The sequence below is a fragment of the Tetrao urogallus genome (genome assembly GCF_951394365.1).
Source record: "Tetrao urogallus genome assembly, chromosome: 2".
In the NCBI taxonomy this organism is placed as follows: domain Eukaryota; kingdom Metazoa; phylum Chordata; class Aves; order Galliformes; family Phasianidae; genus Tetrao; species Tetrao urogallus.
The window spans coordinates 13,792,522-13,815,364 of NC_136814.1; the positions used below are offsets into that span (position 1 = coordinate 13,792,522).

At 37.8% G+C, this 22,843-nt stretch overlaps 1 protein-coding gene across 1 annotated transcript in view; it reads right to left on the bottom strand.

The window, feature by feature from the left end:
* The window catches only part of PLCB1 (phospholipase C beta 1), a gene marked incomplete at both ends in the record, with an annotated part of 371,390 nt that overhangs the window by 88,676 nt on the left and 259,871 nt on the right, over positions 1–22,843 (bottom strand). The window contains 6 exons of the mRNA XM_079549908.1: positions 1,484–1,580; positions 2,226–2,296; positions 7,935–8,112; positions 8,584–8,668; positions 15,521–15,603; positions 19,262–19,419. Coding sequence (XP_079406034.1) covers positions 1,484–1,580; positions 2,226–2,296; positions 7,935–8,112; positions 8,584–8,668; positions 15,521–15,603; positions 19,262–19,419 — 672 coding nt within the window. The remainder of the gene's footprint in view (positions 1–1,483; positions 1,581–2,225; positions 2,297–7,934; positions 8,113–8,583; positions 8,669–15,520; positions 15,604–19,261; positions 19,420–22,843) is intronic.

Genomic DNA, 22,843 nt, shown 5'->3' on the forward strand with positions numbered 1-22,843 from the left:
GAGATGTTGTTACCCCAACAGAGGTGAGGATCACAGATCAAAACAAATTCTGAGTTAGATAATTCAAAATTAGCAAAATTTCTTATGATGAAAAGATGAAACTTTATAAAAGACAAGAAGCAAAAGTGAACAAAAAATACAATCTGGGAAAAATTCAATAAGCAGCAAAATAAAAAACAATTTTAACTCTTTCCTTATTTAGCTTATCTTCACTGAACTTAACAAAAGTTCAGCTGAGATTCCAGATTCCAGGCCAGGACTAAGACCAGAACCCATAAGTTGAAGTGGCCATGCTCTAAACACCTAGCAGTATTTGCACACTATGATTTTTTTTTTTTTTTAAATACAAACACCTGAAATATTAATCACTTAACATAATGAGTTCACAAAAACAAGGAAGACAATGTAAAAAATCTGGACATGAGCAGTTCTTCAGAAAAGACAAAACTTGGAAAGGCACAGGCATGGGAACAGAAGAAATCTACATTCTCTAAAGAGAATTTTCTAACAGCAGATGAACTTGTCCTGCTACGATTCACATGGCTTCTTTTCCAGTAGGAGTATCTCCTTCCCACTGTGTACTCATAACTCTCATTACAGCTAATGGATATTATAAATATCCAAGGAATGCTACTGTAGGGGACAAGCACAACTCTACATGAGCTTGTGAACGCTCATGTGTATGTGTTTATACGTAAATACATGTGAACAGTAGATGACTATTTCTATGCTTATTATTCAAAACAAGTAAATGTGAAATTGTATGTGCAGATACGGACTTAGGCATCAATTACATGTCCTGTGCTAAGGCCTCCACAAATCCAAAACAAATTAAAATGCTATACACTTCTTGAACTAAAAAGCTCAAAAGGCATATTGCAATCTGTCAAAACAAAGTGAAAAAGGGCAGGCAAACAATAGGGGGTTTTGCACCAAGAAAGGAAAAGATGCTGCACTGTTTACTGAGGATGCCAAAGACTGCATTCCTAGCAAGGCATTTTCTGTAAATGCCAGCAGGGGATGAATTAATGGCTTTTTCTATACAATACAAAGAGGCGGTTAAGAGTGAATTTGTATACAAGGAAGGGCACACTCTCTGCTTACACTGAATCCTCCATAAAAGTAGCACAGAAAAAACATTAAGCATTTGTTAAATCTGAAGGAATATTTATGATCAATTTTCTCAAGCTCACTAAGTCATTCTTCACCTATGGATAACAAAAACAACCTGATTAAACATTTTTTAATAAACAGATAAACTGTTTTTGAAGTGGCAGCATAGTTGACAAAGCCCAATACTTACACTAATGGTTCATGAATGAAATTTGAAATGTTTCAAAATAAGCATGGATTTATGGTTGGACACCAAGGGTCCACACATCTAATTGAGAGGAACCCAAGCAAGCACTTCTCCAGACCTTTCTTCTGAACATTTCCTAGATAATTTTCAGTAAAAGATATCATTTATGCTTAGCTTACTTACTTTTCGATACCTCAAATGATTCAAATTTCACAGGCTGAATGTAGTTCACCAGGTTAGACATCTCTTCTGTGGCCATAGCCTCACTTCCAGCAGTACCCTAAGGACAGAGATGGGAAAATGCTGACATTCTGGCTGGTCAAAATCCATGATGGCCATCATAAAAAAAAACCAAAAAAACCAAAGCCCAGTTTTCTATCAACCATGAAAGAATCATCTTTCACCATTCTGTGTGATTCTGTGTGATCCCATCTTAGCGAACTCAATGCCTCACATGGGGGCTTCCCATACTAATAAAGGAAAGATGTAATACAATGTAAACGTTTAATTAAAATGCAATTGTATTATTTCTTTCTACCTGGCATCCAGGAAAAAAACTGCATTACCTTTACATATGCATGGTGATATGCACAGTGTTAACCACGCTTACCTGTACTGCTGAATAAATAAAAAAGCTAGCTCTACATTTTCAACATCCAATTTTATTTCCAGTGGTGCCAAATACACCACAAACAGTTGCCTCAGATCATCTGTAGTGTTATCAAATCTTACTTCTCACTAAATTGAAATATTAATAAACAAAATAAAGATACGGTTCCAAACCCATTGACAACCAACTTCAGAAAGTGATTGACAGTGCTCTGCCTTCTTTTTCCCAGTAGATGGCAGTCCCACTCCTGGTAACACAGCCAACCCAGAACTGCTGGAATCGATCCATCACCATAAAACAAATCTGTGCCCTTACTTCATCCATCGACGACTTTTTACAATCATCATCGTAGTCATCATCATCATCGCTCTCAATCTCTGCTTCTCCTGAAATGTTTTTAGCAGAAGACAATTATTGGTTGAAGCAATAGCTATAAATATCAGGGATAAATCTGTGAAAGATGCACACTGCTTAAAAGAGAAGACGTTATACATGTGCTATTTGTCACAGCACAAATCAAACTGTTAAGAGAGATTCATCCTTCCTTATCATTGGTAAGTTCCTACTGTCTAATCAAAGATTCTTGCTTTTCAGCTGCTGGACACTTACTATTTGGAAATCACAGGACAGGTTTCAGCACCAAAAAAAGCATCACGGTGTGTGCATAGTGTGCACAGTGTGCAGGTATAATATTACAAACTACTCTGACGAGCTGTTCCCATGCTTGGGTCACAGCTCTGTGGTTTAGGATTTCTCTGCTACAGGATCCCAGCGTCACCTTCAGTGAATGCTTTTGCCCCCCTGGCAAAGCACGCACATCACAGCATTCACAGGGTGAAGAAATTATGCATAAAAACTGACATTCACATGCTGCAGTAATGAGGGCTGCTCAGAGAAATGCATCTGTTCTGAAGATATCGCAGTGTGTGCACCCAGGTAGCACAGCTGGCAGGAGTCTGCTCATGCTTCCCTCCCCTGATACACCGTTGGTGTGTGTGACTGCTTGGACTCATTGCTCAGCTGCACCGGCTGAGGGCAGTGCAAATCGAGTAATGTGATGGAGATGCATAAAGATCATCCTTCCCCTGAAAGCACACTGACAGAGTAAATAGGAGCAAATGAAACATTTTTTAAGACTTGTTCCCAATTGCAATGTACTAACAAATTCCTAGAGGTAAGACATAGATTCATTATTTTTAATGAATGAATATCCTTCCCTCCCCAATGTTTTGATCTGGTTGCGTTGGAAATCAACCCATCTTTCTCTTAGGTAACTCCTCCTGTGTATTTGGCAGTCACAAGGTATACACCATGTACCTTTAGAAGACTCTGGAAAAGCAGGTTTAACTTCTACTGCAGTCACCTGCCCACACCTTTGAGATCGACAACACTTCTTTAAAGTTTTCATTCCACAAACCTTCCAGCTTTCTTCAGCAGTGGCAGTTATTTTGGCAGCACAAAAATCTTAACCACTGTGCAGCATTCCCCAACTCTCCAGAGAACGGTATTTCGGTTTCTACTGTCACCACAGGGTCTAATCCAAAGCCTACCGAATCTAGAAATTCCTCTCTGTTCCAAGAGGCCTTGAATCATGTCTAGGGAGGCCACGTACATCACATATGATTTAAATAATGAGTGTGCCTTTCACAATGAAATGATGACTACCCAGGCTGCAGATGCAGATGTTGAAATGTCATGCTGTTATTCATGAACACATTTCTTCCTGAACATTTCATTGAAGAAAATAACATGATTGCTCAACAGGCTCAAGGGACAGTTCAGGGAACCTCAGTGTACTACAAAGAGCTAGCCATGTTCTCACAGGATTTACAGGGACAATCTTTGGGTGGGAAGCTCTCAATCAATTCATCTGGACTGGCAAAATAATACTCCCCATAGTCTACAAGGGGGACATGGGCAGATTTCAGCCAACTTGCACTGCTGAGATACCAGCTTGTTCTTGCTGGAAGTGTTCAGGGAGGGAACACAGTATTCTTTTATTAAAAAATATTTAACAGGAAAACTCCCAAGGAGATCAGATCTCTTTTTCAAGTTATTCATCAGACTGCAAATCCAGCACAAATAATATACAGGATTGCAAGCACAGAATAACTAGTTTTTGAGCCTATGACTATGCCCACATTGACTTTCCCTCACATGCATGGCTCTGTCCTCAGACCAAAGCTTCTTTTCGCTGTTACACTGCTGGGACACAAACTCTGAGCAAGCCTTGGTCAGACAGAAAAGATGTCTGTGCTACAGATGCCTCTATGCTCACCTTCTCACACACTTGGTGAGATTTCTTCCATGCCATCACTTCCAGTCATAAAAGTACACGTGCTGGCATATGCAGTATGACCCAGTAGGTGTGTGTGTGTGCATGCACGCAGGGGACAACTAGATGGGATTCCAAACAGCAGCACAGGACATCCCTATGCAAAGTGTAACACAGATACAGGGAGAGTTCCTGCTGCAAAAGCTTGCTGTACAAGTATAAGACAAGAGCCAGCCTGTGGACAAGGGCAGAGAGAAGAATATCAGGAAATAAAAAGATCGTACTCCTGTCACACACAAAGCCCAATGACTTTCAACAGCTCCAAGAACTACACAGCAAACTTCTCAGTGGAGTAACAGTACTAGTTTCAAGGATATTTTCACTACTAAGAGGGGCAGAGTTGTGAAGGCATAAGAGCACTCAGTGGACAATGCAACAAGCAGCCAAAGGAGGCTGAATCCCTGCTGATGAATAGATGAGGTCGATGCTGTAATACTGAATAGAAGATGATCGGGAGAGGAGAGCTGGGAATGACAAGCCAAATCCTTGTTACTAAGGGCAGGGAATCAAAGAACTAAAGAATATCTAATCCCACCACGACTCAGCAGTTTGGCAGACAAAAGTGACAGATATTGAGAACTTAATAAAATGCAGTATGTTGCTTGGAAAATTCAGGAGAATTTGCTAATTTACTTCGTCAGGGCCCTTTAAAAGAACAGTCAAAATGGATTGTAAGTGTGATATCTACTGATGCTGCTTGATAACTCTGTGAATTGGATTTACGGTGTTCAAGCAGCTACCAACACCTTGTGGAGGAAATCACCTCTCATTATTTGCAAAAGCTGTACATAAGCATTAACCATTTTTGAAAAGGAAAAGTAAACTTTACTCAGATGCCAGAACATTTTACTATATAGCAAAGGGTCACTGCCTCAATGGCTTGCAGCAGCAGTGCATTTATCAAGCCATCAAAGTATTTATGAAAACTAAGTATTAAATAAACTTCTTACTCAGTTTTCCAGTTAGTCACACAGAAACCAGGGAGATGATTCTATTTTCTCTCTGTCTTCTTGTGACTTCCTTACAGCAGCCACTACTTAGAGAAAAATTTTATTTTGTTACGGGGAGTTCACCAATTTGCTCCAAAATGTACGTACTATTCAATTAACAAGTTTTGGTTTCTTGAAGCAAAGGCCTACAACATACAGACACATTCAGCAGAACTGACACTTTCTTTTGGCAGTGTGATCTAACTACTTACACTTATTTGAAAATTGCACCTGTTTGCTTCTTTATGTAACCAGGTCTAAGACTCTTATTTACCAAAATGAGACTTACACAAGTGTTATCTCAGAAATTCCTTTTCTGCTTTGCCAGCATTGCTGTATCTATGGGGACAGCTTTAGGGATGTAAGCTTTTTCCACTTACTGATGTTACACCCTACTGAAGTTAGTTTTTACAACTGTCTTGAACAATTTGTGAACCATTCTGCAAAACTCCTGTTTTAGAGTTGTTTTTTAATCATTGCTACCATATCATCATCACTGAGTTTTCATACAGTATGTTTTATAAACTTACCACAAAACTGACTTATTTGGTCTTAATTTAAACCTGAGCTCAAACAATGTAAGGCACAGATAAATCAGCTATTAACTGACATATGAATCTCTGTATTTTTTGCACTGCATGAAAATACTCATTTAAAATCTCGTGAAGGCCAGATCAGCACAACTTTCCCCTGTAAATCATCAGTAATGTGGGGCAGAGTAGTGGAGGAATAAGAGTGCTCAGTGGACAACACAACAAGCAGCCAAAGGAGGCTGAATCCCAGCTGATAAGTAGAAGAAGTTGACACTATAAAACTGAATAGAAGATGATCAAGAGAGAGATGGGAAGGTTAGGCTGGACAGGGCTGTGAGCAACACGATCTAGCTGCAGATGTCCCCATTCGCTGCTGGGGAGCTAGATGAGATGACTTTTAAAGGTTCCTTCCAACTGAAAAGATTTTATGGTTCTATAATCTACAGAAGTACTCAGTGCTCATAGTTGTAGCTGAGATCTCCAGAAATCTCTGCACTCTGAATACTTCTAAATTTAGCATAGTCTTAAAAAGCAAATCCTGGATGTTCCTTGTCAGTTGCCTCTGAATTGTTCTTAAGCCTCTCAGACTCTGCTCTTCTTCGATAAAATTAGATTAATACTATCTCACTCCCCACAGGTATTGTTAATATAAATTCACTGTTGTTTGTCAAGTGTTCATATGCAGCATGGATATCCCCACAGAAATACACTGCAAGGTGAAGATGCTACATCTGGAATAGCGTATGAATGACAGAGAGTGAAAAAATATTGACTTATTGTCATTTTCCAAAAGAGGCACAGGTCCTAAAGGAGAAACAATGGCTGTCAAGGATTACAAGTATACATTTGCCCATTCCCAGATGAATCAAATGACCACATTAATTTTGCCATCTCGGTTCTTGCATTTTCTAGGTGTTCACCTTTGAAATCTATAGGGAACACCATTTGTTACATAAGTGATACAGGCATAATATTCACAACTGATTTTTAAAATTACAAACTCTGCTATGGGACTTATTCCTCTGTCTTTCCCTAACCATCAACACCCAAGATTCACAGCCCGAGCCTTTTCCTGGGAGGCTCGTGAAGTACCAAGCTGTTACCTTCTATGCATATCGGATAGAGAAAAAACCAGAGCAAACCAGTTCCCCTCAGGTTTTGAGGAGAAAGAGGTTGGCATATGCTTGCTAATTTTTCTGCTGCTTCTGGTTTGTCTAGAGCAAACCATGAAAACAGAAGTAAATCATTCCTGACACCATGATGAATCTTCTGAAATTTAAGCTCTAATCCAAAGCATGACCTTTTTAAAGTTTCTTAACACAATGGCTGAAAACTCATTCTGTCTTTGCTTTTAATAGGATAAACAATGTTATCCACAAATACAGCAGGATTGTTGTTGTTGTTTTGTTTTTAATTGAGCTTGAGGCAAACTGCCAGCATGCAGACTTTCAGCTCGATTAATCGGAATTTGAAAAAAGTTATAAACAAGAGGGTAAAAAAATTGATGGCAAATGACATGAAGTATATATTCTAGAAGAGCTTTCAATCCACATTAAAGTATTCCACTATTAGGGCATAAACACTTTATTTATTTATTTATTTTGCTTTTAGCAATTTACAATTTCAGTCCTATGAAGAAGGAGAAACTGTGGTCCTGGGAACAGACACCAGGTTGGGAATTGGGATACACACATCTTATTGCTTGTCCTGCTGATGATCCGTTCCCATCATGTAGCATAAATCTTTTTTCCCTGCACTTTTATTTTTCTGTTCTAGCTAGACTTCAGGCTTTTCAGAGCACATCTTACCATATTTTTTTGTATACTAATACTTACAGTGGTCCCCTGCATATACCCTAAGCATTATTAGTATATATGCAATGAATTATAGTTGGTATATGGAGTTAGTAGCTTGTTCTATTTCCTAAATAGTCCAGGTAAATGTTAGTGTACTTCACTGATTTTTAGGTCACACTATAAGTGATCCCTCAGCCTTGAGACCTCTGAAGACTCCTAGAGTAATGAGACTTGGTGTTGCTTCCTGTTGAGCAAAACCTATCCTGGTGTACCTTTACCCTACAAGAGCAATGTTAATGGCTTGAAAAATCACAGTTGTAATTAAGTATTTGTGTTTTAGTGAGAAGCATATTTGTAGATTCCATTCATACCTGCTCCTGGGGAGGAAGGCTCAAACATACTAGATGTATCACTGCAAGTGTTGGAAGCTTGCTCTGCGAGCTTCTTCTTGGCATTTCCATCTGCAGACTTATGTGACTTCTTTTTATTTTTCACCAGAATTTTGTACATTAAATCCATAGGGCTTGGAAGAGGAACCCCAGGTTCAAGCTTTCAGAAAAGAAAGAGAAATCTTTTACAACAAAACAAGAAACAAGCTTACAGCAATTTCTTAAGACCTACATGGTGCATGATTTTGTAACCTCTATGAACCCTGGTAAAATGCAACCACTTGAACAACAGGTAATCTTCATTAAGTGAAACAGGGCTACAGAAGGCATATAAGAGAAGAAAAATACCTTATGAAATGTCTATAGCAATAACTTCGGTAAGTTCAAATGTGAAAGCAAACATTATAAATCAGTGGCTATAAGAATCAATTGCAATTAGAGGATTACAAAGCAGTGTATCAAAACAACTTTTGGATCAGAAATGATATGACTACGTCACCAACATCACAAATTGTTTAAAGCCCTCTTTTAGACTCTGTCTTGGAAGGCTGCATATAAAGAATGACATTGGACTGAACAAAGTAGAAATTCACAAGATATCTGTGATCTTATAAATACCAAACCATATTACCGGGTATTTTTCCAATGGATCCATAAGCAATGCATCTCCAAATATTAATCTGCAGTACTCTGCCATTTTTGCCTGTTGTTTAGGGCTAAAGGGGAGAAAAGAAAGAAAGAAATGAGTCCTACCAACGCTACAGACTGAAAGCAGCAGTAATGGAATACCTAATATCCCTAAACAAGATATAATTTCCTGATTCAATCACTGTGAATTGTTCACAGAGACATAGATATATCATGCAATTATTCTGATTCTTTTGATAAAGCTCATCAAAAGGATGACACATGAAGTCACTAGGCACTTGAATAATGGTAAAACTGAACTTTGGAGTTGTATTTTACCCACGCACTTAGTAGAAAAAAAAATGAGGATGTCAGTTATCACCTTTGGGGAAATAACTTGCATGAATTTGCCTCTTTCAGACAACATTTTATTCAAAGATTGCATATTTTCCTCCTTGTGTTACTTTACACACATGCCAGGCATTCTTCTCACACCCCTCCTTCCATTTGGATTTTTTTATTTCTCATCATACCTGACCTAAGGCATCAAAACCCTAACAGTTACACACAGAGCAGCCTCCTCTGCCAGCGTCCCAAACTTGTCATCTTACAAGGTCATGCCCTTGAGTCTCCAGGGCACAACTCCAAGAAAAATAGGGAGAAGACGTTACTTGGGTTTCAAAAGCAGCAAAAATGCATCAGTTAAAGGTACTGATAGAGGAGCAGCTAGCTTCACTGCAGATTTCATCTCAGCAGCCCACATTCCCAACCTATTTGTTTCAGCCTATGTGAGATGAGTGCTTTGGGTGCTGTGCCTGTAGCATGACAGTCTCTCCTACTCAAGCCCTGCTCCCAGAAGCAGCTTTGCAATGCTCTCCCCCAGGTGGTGCTGGCCCACTCGCAGACCTCATGGGTGAGGTTGGCACCAGCAGCTTGTGCTGCTCCCGCCTCCTGCTGCATCCTCACTGGCAGAAGTCATAGCATAGATGTAATTAGTCCTAATGTTAAGAGGCATTATGTCAATTTGGAGAATTGCTGTAGTAAGTGCTGGTGTAACTGCATTTTAAATTAAATACTGCATGCCTGTAATGCATACATAGCTGGGACCAATATAAATACACCAGGTGGAACTGCCAATGATTATTTTTGCTTGTTTTTTTGGTCAACAGTCAGATTCTTTATTTCCTTATTTTCAAATCAGATCTGGTGTTGAATTTTACCACGATAAATTACTTTAGTGGTTGTCTTGACATCCTCTAGAAATAAACTCAATCTCAGCAAGTTTTACTCACAATCAATTTTCCCAAAGTACAACACAATAATGAAATTGCTGCGTATCACAGTGATAGGAGCTCTGGGATTGAGGATAGGTTACATCGCTTAGAAATATTACCCAAATCACCTTAACATACAGTGCAGTGCTAAAATCATTCTCTAATTTTAGACAACTGTGCATGTTTGTTATATACGTCTAACAAAGTCTGGAACATCTGAGCTTAGGTTTCTTCCAAAATTTTCATTTTTGATACTCTCTGGAGAAGTTTTGATTAAAGTTTGTCTAATACAACTTCCTCAACTATTATTAATTATGAACCACATACTATGGAAGATACACAGATGATATAAGCACGTATGTTATGTTACCATGGAGCTATTTTTCATGACAAAGTAGAACAGAATATGTATGAAAAAAGTAGTGTTCATTTTCTCTTGCGAACTAGGAATACAGCGACTTCAGTGTCTATTTTGCCATTAGCCACCAACTGAGCACTTGGCAATGGAGCTCTTCCTGAGTTCAGCAGGGCTAAACCAGAGCTGAGATAAAGGGTGGGTGGCATTTGAATCAGAAAATGTAATTTCCCCAAGATCAGCATGCTGGCTGTCCCTTGAAGCAGATACAGGGTGAACTGGTCATTAGCTCAGTCATTTACAAAACATACCGAGAGTAGGTTTTAAATTATTCCACCAAGCTATAGAAGTGCTGCATGCAATTTAAATCACTACAGTATTTCATTAATTTCTTTACTTGCAGCCAATTCTGCAAAAACGCTAAGAGCCACTTCTAGTTGAGGATGGAAAATTAAGATGAAGACAGGCAAGGCAGTGAAACTAAGAACCCACAAAGGAGATGGTGACAGGAGGAATAGATCAGGCAGTGACGATGCTTTAGCTATTACTAACTGCCAGCTACCAAGAAAAATAAAGGCACCACATTCTGTTCCAGTAAGAAAGCAGACTGAGTATTTTGCTACAGCTAGCGCCTACAAAGGGTCTATGGGGATTATTCCAATCATCCCCATAAGTATGTCCTGTGAATACACCCATGGTCTTAGGACCCAGAAAGTCCAAGGAACATTTCCTTGAATCACAAGAGCACAGTAATTAAAGTCTTACAAATTAGATGTGAGTTGTGACACCAGCATTTCTGAATGGGCACACTGACTCCAAAAAAGAACTTCTGATAAGAAATAGAAAAAGGATGCACAACTCTTATCTAATAACTTTCATATAAAACAGCTAGAACAAATTCAGAACAAATTCTTCTGTCATTCCAGGTTTAATTACACATGGTTACATCATAGAGTAAATAGTGAGGACTTCCATTTTTGCAAAAGAGAAAAATTCTATGCAGCACTTTTTGGTTTAGCACATAAATTCCAATGTAATCATTTTGCAGAGGGGAAAAAAGGAAGAAAAGGAAAAATAAGAACTAACAGTTGTTAATAATATAGAAATACATAAAAAATAATAATATAAAAATAATAAATCACAAATATAAAGTCTTGCAATACTAGACAATGTCAAAGAACAAAAATCTTGACATAACAGAATTACTTTTTCTTGTCAGCTGGACCATATGAACTGTTATTTTTAAAAGCCCCCAAGAGAGAACTTGATAAATTTAGGAGATAAGAATTATGTAGGAGTTCAGTATTTAAACAAGTGGTACCTTCTATGATACCCACAAATACATACTTCATTTTAAGTGAGAGATCATTAGCAATACTATTACTATTAAAGTGCTTTACAAGTTGGAGTATTTGTTTGCTTTTATTTTCTTTTCTTTTCAAAATTATGAACCAGAGCAACCAACTTTTCTACATCAAAGTATTTTCTCATCTGTGCTGTTAACAACAGCAAGTCATCTAATTTCAGAGGGAAAAAAAAGTCCATGTCTATTGTTACACATGTATACATGTGTATTGTATGGAAATTCTCCTAGCCTTCATTTAACGTAATGAAAATTGATTGCCTCAAAACAACTCGATCTGCTGGATGATTTCCACTTGTGTGGATATGTATGGTTACCACATGGAATGTATACATATGCCCTTAGAATGTGTCAGGGCAAGGGAAGAGAAAGTGGTAACGTGACACCTGGAGATACGGAAGTACAGGGAATCTGAAGAAATGTTTTCATTAATTTTATTGCATTGCTTGTATTTTATTTTACTGTCTTGGTGCTATGCCATTTATGAAGGTCATTCACAGAGGCTCTCTGATACTACCACACAACTACTCCTAACGTTGTATTATTGCTTCTGCAGAGGTCCTTATTCTGCATAAAGCAAACAAAGACACAGATCCTTCCCAAAAGAGTTTAAAATAATTTGAAGTGTTGGAAGAAAAAGTGATAATAATTCCATTAATATTTGAAGAAACAATTCCAGCAAGAAATCAGCTGTATGAATAACTGTAATTAAATTTAATCTTGGAAGAAATCTACGGATATTGCTCAAGGATCACTTAACCTTTTTGCTATGTCATCAGTGCATTTCTAATTATAGGTTGTCTGCTTTCAGATTTGCAGATACCTTATCTTCTTGTAAGCTCAGCTTTAAACATCAAGGTCTTCTTGAGGTCTTTTAAGAATTTTCAGGTCAGTTTTCTGTTTTTTGAGAGAAGCATGTCTTTTCTTCTTACGGTCTTTTTCAGTATCCATATTTAGATTTTAATAAAAATGATGGTATGCATAACATTGTATATAATCTAAATTCTAAAACTTACTTATTTTTCTAAACTTTTCATTGCATAAAAATAAAAGAACGAATACACAGAGTAAAGGAAATTAAAGTTATTTACGTGTTTGAGAGGAATCCTACAACAAAATCTGAAAGAAAGCAAAACTAGATGACTAACAGTATGTGCTAACAAACAATTAATGTACTTCTTAGGCGAACAAAAAGTGTTAAAAATACTCTTGTAAATAGAAACCCGGGGAAGAAAAACTGCATTGTAAGTCCAGTGGTGATGAATCCTGTCATATGTATGCTGCAGATATATAACTCACTTAACTCTGATAACTGCAATGCCTAACAGCCATGCATAAAAATCACAGGGTAAACCATACTTCTGTTTAAACCAATGCCAACATTTCCATCCATTTGTAGGGGACCAGCATTTCACTCATGCACACTGACTGACTCTTGCAACTTGACAATCAGAAGAGAAAATTTGGTCACTCCAAAGTAGGAATTGATGTCATTAAGATTTGTTTTGACAGTTCTGCAGAAACACTTAGCAGTGTTTGTTAATACTCACAAACTTAATTTTAAGATCTAGGAGAAAAACAACATTCCAAGTAAAGGAAAAGACAAAGGGAGCATTCCATGGACTTAGATGAAGGTTTCTTTGAGTGGCATGACTAATTGCAGATTTCAGTAGAAACCAGTGAAGAAATGAAGGGATAATTGTAGCAGTCAGTAAAATAACTAGAAATTATTTTCAGCCAAAGCAAAATTAGAACTCACACACACTAAGTTTGATGATTTACTGCAGCAAAAGATCACAAACAACAGTAGAAGCTCAAAAAGAGAAAATATTTTAAATTGATTTCTTAGACTTCCTTTGCTAAAAATGTATGTAATAGAAATAAATAAGAAAAAAAAACAAACCAGAAAACATTGAGATAATTCATTCTTTTACGACTGGAGTTTTCTGAAGAGGAAGATACAGTACTTTCTGTGGGGCAGAATTCTTAAGATTGAAGTAATGCAGCAGTAATTCTGGTACCTCTGATACGTTCACGCAGCATCACCACACCTTTGACTCTGATGAAGTTTCATCATACAGCTTTGTGCACATACCTCACATCTGAGCGAAGTTTGTCTTATGCAATTATTTACTATATTTTCTTAAAATACAACAAGCCACTCTGGAAGATTTAAGTCTTAATGACTTCAGAAGAAGAAAAACATAACTGTTCTGGTTAAGATAAATTAGAAGTACCTTCTCCAAATATACGTTTTAGTAGAAAGAGAAGAATGAATACAAAATGAAATGGATTTAAGAATGATGGTTGAGAACTTTTCTAAAGACAAGAAGCTGCATTTAGAAGTACTGTGAAAAGCACTGTGAATTAAAACCTACTGCAGTACGTGAGTATAAAAGACTTGGAAGTGATACAACCAACCCAAAAAGAAGAGTGTGGGGACTGACTGGAGAAAGAAAATAACACAGCACGTGAGTGGTCTTTTTGAGGAAGACAGAACCAACTGAGCAGGATTTAACAGTTAGGTAGATTTTTTAAATAACCACACTGTCTTATAAACCGCACAATGCAAGCATGTGTTTGTCAACAAAACATAGCTTATTTATTTAGTTTATTCTGAAAGGTTATAGGATCATAGAATGGCTTGGGTTGGAAGGGACCTCAAGGATCAAGTTCCAACCACCTACCACAGCACCTCAACACCCTTTCAGAGAAAAATTTCCCCCACACGTAATCTGAATCTTTCCTCCTTTAGCTTAAAAACATTCCCCCTTGTTCTATCACTATCTACCCATGTAAAAAAATGGATCGTATGGTATTATATGGTAAACGTATTGTGAAGGTAAGGGCATTGTATGGAAGCTCTGAGATTTAAAATTTTTCTACCTAAACCATTTTTGATTAGCATTGTCACTCTGTTCTTAAACACATTCATATACAGCTTCCTCTACCAGTTTCTTTTAAAAAGAACGTTCTTCCTAAAACAGTGGAAAAGCCAGCTAGCCCTCACCTTTTTCCTTTTTGAAGAAAAAAGTGCCAACACCTTTTCTAATTTGTATTAAATCCCCAAGGATTACTTTTTCTTTTAAATGAAAGAAATGTTTCTCAACCCAAATTGGCCCCAGAAGTGCTGAAAACGTTTTCACAGTAGAAAACAAAAGGGAGCAAGGCAAGTGAAGTTAAGGCACATGATATGTGCCAATGTCATCTCATTTTTAACTGTGGTGTCTATACACAAAATCAAACAAAAGATCATGTGAAACATAAAAATGAAAACCAGATCTAAGTTAGTAATAACAACACAGGTAACAGGGACAAATTCATAAGTGTTCTCACTCTTTTTTTTTTTTTTGCTTCTCTTCTGCAGTAAAACATGCATCATTTGCAATTAAAACAAACAAAGCTCCCTGAAGAGAAAACAGCTTATACAAATAGATATTTTCTTTTTTTTTAGAAAGTGAAGAATTCCTAGCTTTACATGTCCCCTATTTTGCAATCCTAGCTAGGCTAGGCCTACTCCCGGTAGAGAACTAGTTCTGGTAAAGGCCAATTCTGGCCTTTATTTCTAACATGAGAAACAGACCAAATACTGTGCATTAATGTGCAGAACAGGGTCACAAGCAAGTGAAACATTGCTTCTTTTTCTTTGGTGAAGTACCACTTCATTTCAGTAGGACATACTGAGCCTATAAAATTAACAAAATTTGACTCATAATTATTTAAGCTTTCTCTGTCCATCTAAAGAATCTAAACATTCTAATTCAGGAAGGCTTTTAAGAACATACCCAAATCATTCTGATAATTTTAGCTACTTAAGTTGATGCAACCTTTTAGTTTGGATAAGAGCTGTTGATCACATCAGATAATAAACCTGCCTCAACTTCATTCACAATCCTGTGTTTAGTTACAAAAATATAACACCATACAGGGAAACAGGGTAATTACTTACGAATCCACATGATTTTCAAAGGAAAGGAGGATTGGAAAGGGCGATGTCTTAAATGCACACTCAGCAATAGCTTCTATTACTTCCTAAAGAATCAAAATACACACAGTTACAAACTCATGTCTCCATAGAAACAAGTATTTTGGTGTTTGAAAACAGATAAACCCAACAGAAATTGTATCCAAACTACCTAAAATCATACTCAGATCTTCTATCCTAAACATCCTCGAAAGCTATACATGAGCTTTCTGCAACAACCAATTTTTTCTGCCTGAACTGTAACCACATCTCCAAAATGTTTGATGAATCTCCTGCATGATGCTTCTCCAGAGAAGACCTATGTCTGCCTAAATCAGAAGTTCAAATGTAAAACTTGGTCTTTGCACAGTGTTGTTCCACGCCTGAAGCTATACTTTTCATGAATTTTTCATAATAATAATGACACTGACAAACTCATATCTTCTACAAAGTTATCTCATATCACATTCATATAATCAACGCAAGCAGATACCCTTAAAATCCTTAGTGACTGACTTACAAGTTTTAGTTCTCTGTGATTTTTGATGAGAGAAACCTCTCCAGAGCAAAAGAAAGGAGAAAGTGACTCAATTATAACAGCATAGTATTAATCACAAAGGGCTCAGAAATTTAAAGTTATGTAGAAGTGTCATTTTGCTTTTGCTAGAAAGTAACAACTGTAAATATAGTAGCTTAATCATTTGGTGATACTAACTTTAGTGAGGTACACGATACAGCGATGCACTCAGCATTAGAAATGATTCTCAATTTCCTATTGGAATATTGATCTTTTTTTCATGACAACTTATTGAGTACTGAAGGTTTTACTGTTCTCTCTGTCAACTTCTGGAGTTTGAAAGATCTCATAAGCCTGTTCCACCCCCAATCATAATAATGACTTAAAATTTTAAGATTTATTTATTTCAAACTAGCACTCCATGGGGATTCCTTTTATTTACTTTCTGTACTTGAAAACGCTAGATTCAAAAGTGTAAAAAAAAAATGCACTTCCTAACATGAAAGCAGACTTTATGGCCCATTCCTTCTGATTCTGGGCTGAAAGTAATGCATACGCCATCTCAAGATCTGCTGATATAAGCTATGCTATGTCCACAATTTACAGCCTTTATGAGAGGCATGAACTGTCACAGCATGTCTTACAAGATGAGAAAGTAGCTTCTTCAGCACACTCCAACAGGTGATGAATGACTCCATTTAATAAACTGCAACCATCCAATATATGAATGCCTCACATATCACTAACAATTCACATGCTTCAACTAAGTCTTTAAAGAAAGCAGAAAGGCAAAGTATTTACTGAGGGAACAATAAGTGGTGCAGAAGGCTGCATGAAAGCAGGTAGGAAGCTGCAGTTTCGCAGCAGTGATTCTCCCATGGGCAAACAACATACAATGGAGTGACTCTTGCTGCACGCTCTTTCCAGCACCAGTAAATCACTAAATGCTGATGCCACCTTACATTGGTTGTAATGTGGGACTCTCAAGACCATCTCTGGCAGTTTTGCCATTGCAAGAGAACAGCAAGACTGAGAATAGGATTACAAATATTAAGTCATCTCATCTAAATGCTTTCTACCCACATCACTGGTGTTGGCTTGGTCTCCACCCACTTATATCCTACCCCCTTTGCTTACAGAGCATGACCCAGGGCTTAAGAAGACTGGGTATGAAAGCACTGCTGAGAGCAGTCCTGAGGGAGGCCTTTCAGGCTCTTATGCACTGCTTTAGCTGCAAATAAATCCATGAAGATCCATGAAGACACTTTCAACTGCATTCTCAGCTGCAAAAAGGGATAAAATTCAGCACATACGAAGAAGAATAGCCTAAAAGAGTAAAAACCAGGATGACATTGATGAAATTTGTGGATAAAAACCTCAGATACAGGGTCTGTGGCATAACAGTGATTCAGTCTCACAATACCTTCAAATGTAAATGCAAATTCTCTATGGTCAGAAAAGAACAACATGGTAAGTGCCACATTTTACTTCTGCTGCAGAATGACTCACCTGAAACAGGTCCCCAAGGTATCTACAAGTACACAGATTCCTGTTTATGGCATGAAAAATATTGGTTCCCCATAAGATCACATCCTTGCAGCAGCTTGCAGTCTGCTGCTGAGAAAAATCTTCTAAATGTCATGAAGCAAGGCAAAAAGCAAACAAACAAAAAAAAATCTACTAAAACCTCAGAACAAAAACTCCAGCAACATAGGAATGGGCAGCACATACTGCTTCTTTCTTTGCGCTTCAGAAAGTCTATGTGAGGCAGTGAAAGGCGAGACAGTGAATGTCTGAGACACTGTGTGCTGCAGTCACGCCAAAAGCATGAACTGACAAATGATTTAATACTCGAGACCCAGTAATCACTCTGAATTGATTCATGTACTTCTGACACATTATTTCACTATCATTTTGCTCCTCTTAATCCAAGCAGCATACGTTGAGTGTTGAAAAGAAAAACAGCAGTCAATACATTTTTACAATTTCTGTGTGGAGAAAAATATTTGCCCTGAACTGACACACAAAATAAACTTGATTTGGTTTAAAACCAATTCCACGCTTCTCCTGCAAAAACAATGCTTAGAGTTGAACTTCTAAGCTACCAGGATGGCCACCACCAGGGCAATTCTCATTCTTACCAACCCTCCTTTTAAGAATCAGGTTAATTTTGTTTTAAATTCCAACTCACGGCCAAAGAAGTTGAGAGCTATCTACCCTAACCAAAGGACTTTCAGCAATCAAACTCTGTGCATACAAACATAAATGGTTTTCATCAGTTTCAGGAGAAAGTTAATACCGAAAGTGAAAGAAGGTTGTGTTTTACATTTTCCTGTGATTAATTCAATCAGTGGAGAGTTAGAGAAAACAAATTGACAAAAAATAAGGAATGTTCTGGTGTTGAGTGAAATTTGGTGTTTTGTCTGTGTGGTAGTACTGTTATTTTTTTCCTCAAGGAAGGAAATATAAGAGAGAAGAAAAAACAACAGCAACTCATGCTTCAGATGTGGGAGACATGCTTCAAATTTGTAATTTGTAGAAAAACCACATCTATCACCTTGCAATATAACCAAATTCAGAAATTGACATTTTTCCACATCTTCTTGCACACCGGTAAGTCTAGAAATATATTTCCATAGCGAGTTAGTGTCTCAGATGAACAAGAATTACTTCTTCACTCTTCAAAAATGGTATCTCGAGGTATCGTTACAACCTACGCTGACTACCAATATTAACACTATGGCAAAATATCTCTATCTCATTCCTTGAACACTTCAGATCAAAAACATCTTTGACAATAGCAACCAGGTAACAATTTAATGTTATTGCTAAGGTAGTGCTTTTACCTTTTATTACAGAAAAGGGAAATGGAAGATGAAATTCAGAAATACAGATAATAAGTCCAAGGTTTGAACAGCATTAATATCTCCTCACATTCTCCAAAGCTACTAATTTTTCTCCTCTTGTACTTCAGATCTGATCCCCAGTATCAGGGACAAGCATAACCACCAAAAATCTCTTCCCCTACAACGTTCACCTCTTCCAATGCTTCCACACATACTCTGAAATCTCCACTTAAAACACCTTTTTACTCGTAAATTTTTCCTCCCTTCTACCTTTGCAGCAATATTGTAGCAAGGAACTATTTTACGTGGAAAAAAACCTGCCCTAGCTGAAGCCAGCCACCCCAGCACGCTGTACTGCTGTACCTTGAAAGATATTTCAGTTGTCATAGTGAAGCCGTGCGTAATGACCGGCTCTTCTTCAGCTGTTCTCCCTTTCCAGCAGTCCAGCTCCACACAGCGGCAGCCTGACAGAAGCACTTGCCGATACATCTCCACTGAAGAGTTCCCAGCCAGCTGTCCAGCTGAGACAACATAATAAGGACGTGAAAAAGGAGAGTCATTTTAGGCCCCGGGAATAAATACAAATAATCTAATGATAATTAGAGTTAACAGCATCTTTTACCTTCAGCTGACAGGAATAACACTCAAAGGCATACAAAATACATAATGATTTCATGGAAATGACTTAGGCAGAGTCAATGTCATGGTTTGCGTTCTGCCATAACTTAAACTGTTGTGAGGAAAAATAACTTTATTGAAGCCAATTCATAAACTTCTGTTAGACAGAATTAATATGAAATAACTTGTATCAGTTCTAAGGACTTTGTTACCCTAAACCAAACAATGTGAAATCCAAAGAAAACTCAGGACAGCAATTCTCAAATACTATGCCATGTTCACTGCAAGATAAAATCAACCTCCTGCACAATCACTAATGGTAGGTACCATTACCAGGTCTCAAATCTATATCTTAACACTGTAACCACTGCACTGAGTTGATCAGTACAGTTACAGTACAGTACAGTTACAGTACAGTTGATTCCTGATGTGATACTATATTATGTAGGAAGAAGTTTAATTAGACTACCAACTTCCAACAATGGCATATTATAAATCTAAAAATAAACAAGGAAAACTTAGTTCTTCCCAAACTTCAGAAGTATTAAACACTAAACAAACAAGTCCAGTTGTTGTGTTCAGGGAAGGATCTACAGCCACAGCGCTCTCTGCTGTTTCAACAGGTTGGGCTCCAGTTGGATGGATACAAATTTCTTCAAGCACAGAGAGAAAGATAACAGAAGACCAGCCTAGTGCTTGCTGTCTATGTTAAGAAAATGGATGCAGCTTCCTGCTTTCTAGTAGATGCGTCAAGAAGGTTTTCATGGATCCTTTGGAGGGGATTCACTTGCATTCTAAGGAGGCAGTGAGTTCATTTATGCTGAAGATTCTTCACTGATGGGAGTTACACAGAATGTTTTATGCAGACAAGCATATAATACAGTACAGATTAATCCTGGTTTTATTGTCTCTTTGGCTCTATGTTTAGGTTTTATGCTGAGAACTATATGTTTCAGTTGGCTTCACCAACAGTACTGTCTGTTTTCTATGTGTTTTTATAAACAGTAACAGAAAATCTCTTCTTGTTGGAAAGTTCCCGTTTAATTCTGTGTCTGATGTGTGAATTGAAACAATCATAAACACTCAAAACATACTAACATTACTCCTACTGAAATCCTTAAAATTTCTCAGCACCTACTGGAACCAACAGGAAATACATGTTAATAACATAATTTGGCTAGTGTTGGAAGGTTCTGAAAATCTAAATGGAGTCAGCAAAGTGATGATGCGTCTCTTTCATCCTTCACTTTCTTGTGTGCCACTCCTTTGATTATGGCAGATTATCTCTACCCACACAATAACCCCCTTGGTGCAATCTCAGTACCTGTGGTAATCAGTGGCTCTTTGTCTTTACAGGGCACAAACAAGCAGTAGTACAGATCAGGGTACAACAGCACACATTTCCATGTATTCATATCTAAGCAACCGACATGAAATGGGTCATCTGAGCTCTGCTGCCTAAAAAAGCATGTCCACTTAATCTTGTTTTCATGTTCTCTTCCCTGGGTCTCCAAACATTTTTATTTGCATTTTGATTAACAAATTATTTTATGATTAACAAACTACTATATCTGCTGAGAGATGACCGGTCATTATTGCTAAGCATTTTGAACTACAAGATCCATAACCTTCAAAAGTGCTTAAGTAAATCATGACATGCACCACTTGCCATGTAACAATTTTTGCACACTGCCTCGTTAATAAGCCTCAACCCTTTTGGAAGGATTTCTGCTAAGGGCAAGAAGATGTTTAACCTCCAAAACATTCAATCTTAAGGTACACTCCTAGACCAAGCACAAAATGATAGCAAGGATTTCAATACTCTCAATAGCTTATTTTTCTAAATTTAGATTATTAGAGATGTTTGCTCAATTTTTTAATCTACATTATTTATAAACTTCTGTTGTGTGATTTGCATCTATTCCAAAGTGTGCTAACACAGACACTAAGGGGAATAGCTGCAGAATGATATTTTTAATATCCTGAGTACAGATCAAATTTGTAATACTGGAAATTGAAAACATTATGTATGCCCTTCTATAACACATACAGAATCCACAATAGCGCCACAATATTTTTAACACCTCATTTCTCAAGTAGAAACAGATTTTGCCAGATACATGTATTACGTATATAACGTTATAACATATTATAACACAGGGCCAAATCATAATTGACACAAAAAAGGACACTAAGGCTAATAAGCCTATACTCATTCAAGCTGAGAACATGACCCACGTTTCCCCGTATGCGCCAGTTCCACAATTCCACAGCTTGAAGTGACTTGTTTCTCAGCAAATGCATCTTTGTTGGATTTATTCACTGCTGTTTTTCTAAGTGCAAGACACTAGGAATGCATGAACTTAAAATTTAATTATGATCTTCAGATGTTTATCTTCCCCAAAATTGGTCCCAGTTATTTATTGTCCCTTTATTACTCTTGAAATGGAAGCTGCTCCTGCCACCTTAACCACCTACCACACCATTTTCTCCCAGCATGAAAAAGCAGCTGCACACTCCCTTTGTCCTAAATAAACATGATGTTAGATCTCATCTCTTCAGGGAAGTCCTGGAAAAGCAATCTCTGCTCTTGATCATACGTTGTAGCTTTCAACATGTAAACTCAGACCCCTGTACTACTGGGAGTTTGGCTTTTGACTCAAGCAGTAACAGAAGGTGCTGTTTTTCAGATTTTCCAGGCTCAGTACATTTATCTAAATTTATTCTCCTCTCAAGATATTTCACCACACACATGACTGTTGAATTAAAACCCATGCATGGCTATTCTGCTACTGTTAGCCTAAACAATGCTCTTGCCCTACACTGTTAATTTTAATGCTTTACACTGGACCAAAGTAGGATATGTGTCTAGCTTGGTCCAGCCAGCAGCAAGAATACATTTGTCAGTAGCAATGCAGGTCCAGCAGAGCGGAAGATGTAACTCTTGCACATGGCAGGAGGGCTGGGGCTAGTTAGTCTGAGTCTGCATTTGTGCTTAGCTGTCAGTCGTACTCAGGCACTGCTGCAGCCAGGCTACATGACAGAACTGGCACTGGGCGTTATGGGCCCCCAGCAGTGGGACCTACTAGACCTTGAATCCTTGCAACCCTCCTGCACACCTAGCTGAGTCTCTCCAACTGCACTGAAGGCGAGACACCCACAGGGACCTACTAAAGGAGACTTTCCTCTGCTCTTTTCAACAGTTTTATCCTCCTTAAAGAGGGGGAAAATAACCGTTCTCTTATTTCACTATCCTGCCACTGGTTGGCCTTAAGACACACACACACACACACACACACACACACACACACACAAAAAAAAAAAAAA